Source organism: Micropterus dolomieu, linkage group LG12 (assembly GCF_021292245.1).
Source record: "Micropterus dolomieu isolate WLL.071019.BEF.003 ecotype Adirondacks linkage group LG12, ASM2129224v1, whole genome shotgun sequence".
NCBI classification, from domain to species: Eukaryota; Metazoa; Chordata; class Actinopteri; order Centrarchiformes; family Centrarchidae; genus Micropterus; species Micropterus dolomieu.
The window spans coordinates 35,450,020-35,451,782 of record NC_060161.1 but is presented as its reverse complement, the minus strand read 5'-3'; the positions used below and the strand labels follow the sequence as shown (position 1 = coordinate 35,451,782).

Sequence of the window (1,763 nt, the reverse complement as noted above, 5' to 3'; positions counted from 1 at the left end):
CAGAGGAAGTCGACACTCATCCAGACCGTCAAAGATGAACACAACCTGGAACTCTTCAAACCTGCAGATTCCTGCTTCTTTGGTTTCAGGAAAGAAGTGATGAACAAGTTCCACCAAGCTGTACTTTTTCTCTTTCAGCACATTCAGCTCTCTGAAAGTGAATGGAAATGTGAACTGTATGTCCCGGTTGGCTTTGTCTTCAGCCCAGTCCAGAGTGAACTTCTGTGTTAAGACTGTTTTCCCAATGCCAGCCACTCCCTTTGTCATCACTGTTCTGATTGGTTCATCTCTTCCAGGTGAGGCTTTAAAGATGTCTTCTTGTCTGATGGTTGTTTCTGGTCTGTCTGGTTTCCTGGATGCTGTTTCAATCTGTCTGACCTCATGTTCATCATTGACCTCTGCAGTCCCTCCCTCTGTGATGTAGAGCTCTGTGTAGATCTGGTTCAGAAGGGTTGGGTTTCCTGCTCTAGCAATCCCCTCAAACACACACTGGAACTTCTTCTTCAGCTTAGATTTAAGTTTACGCTGACAAACTGGAGCAACAAGTCCTGAATGAAGACACAAAACAGATCAATCATTGAAGTCCATGTGACAGTTTCATTTCCTTATATAAACATGTTTCCCTCCATCTGTTGAGCCATCAGTAAATGTCCCGTTTATCCAGCAGCTTAAATCTTTAGAGAAATCCTCTTACTGCTCTGCAGATGCTCAGCCAGCTCCTCCTGCTTCATTCTCCTCAGGAAGTGCAGTGTGATCTTCAGAAATGCCTCTCTGCTGCTCCTCCTCTGCTCTTCATCCTCACCGTCCAACACCTCCTCATCCTCCCTCTGACTCTCTAAGCATTCTGGGTAATCTGAACTCAGAGCCTTCTGGATCTTCTTCAGCTCGTTCTTCACAAAAGTGACAATGTTCTCCTCCAGCAGCTGGAACAGAATATTATATGAAGGACACAATCAAAGTCAAATCATGGATCAGATCCATGTTGGACAGACTGACAATCCACTGGTCTAAAAAGTGCAGCGTGGAGATTATTGTGAACAGAATAGATGGAAAAGTAGTTGTTGTACATGTACAGACCATAAATATGGAGTCCAGGTGTGTTTGATGCTGCTGGGCAGACTGACCACTGGGAACCTCTGAGCTCTCCTGGTGGACTCTGTGGGGGAATCATGAAGAGTTCACATTATGTCTGTCCACACAGAGACAGAGACACAAGGTAAAGGCAGTCACTTTGGAGCTGCTCAACTGTCAGAACATGTGTGTAGACAATGTTAAACTGAAGCCAAGAGCTGAAGACTGGTTATACTGGTTCTTCTGGGCAGCTTCAGATGTGAGAATATAAATGTATGTGAAGGAGAAGGAGGAATGCACAGACCTGTATATTGGGGAGACTAAACAACCACTACACAAACGCATGGCTCAACACAGAAGGGCCAACTCCTCAGGTCAAGACTCTGCAGTCTACTTACATCTGAAGGACAGAGGACACTCGTTTGAGGACCACCAGGTGCACATTTTAGACAGAGAAGATGGATGGTTTGAAAGAGGTGTCAAGGAAGCATCTACAGCAGGGTGGAGAAGCCGTCATTGAACAGGGGAGGGGGTCTACGCTACCACTTATCCCCCACTTACAATGCTGTCCTTTCATCACTTCCCAGGAAACTCAACAAACGTAACCTATTGGCCTCAGGTGAAGATACCAACGATGGTCGTTCAGTCTTGGCCACAGGTAGTCTTAACGACTGTAACGACTGTCGTCACAG

General features: G+C 45.8%; 1 protein-coding gene across 1 annotated transcript in view; it reads right to left on the bottom strand.

Moving 5' to 3' along the window:
* The window catches only part of LOC123981174 (NLR family CARD domain-containing protein 3-like), a 21,495-nt gene that overhangs the window by 12,042 nt on the left and 7,690 nt on the right, over positions 1 to 1,763 (bottom strand). Inside the window, exons 2-4 of the mRNA XM_046065873.1 lie at positions 1,078 to 1,156; positions 695 to 923; positions 46 to 548 (exon numbers count right to left, since the gene is read on the bottom strand). Coding sequence (XP_045921829.1) covers positions 46 to 548; positions 695 to 923; positions 1,078 to 1,156 — 811 coding nt within the window. The remainder of the gene's footprint in view (positions 1 to 45; positions 549 to 694; positions 924 to 1,077; positions 1,157 to 1,763) is intronic.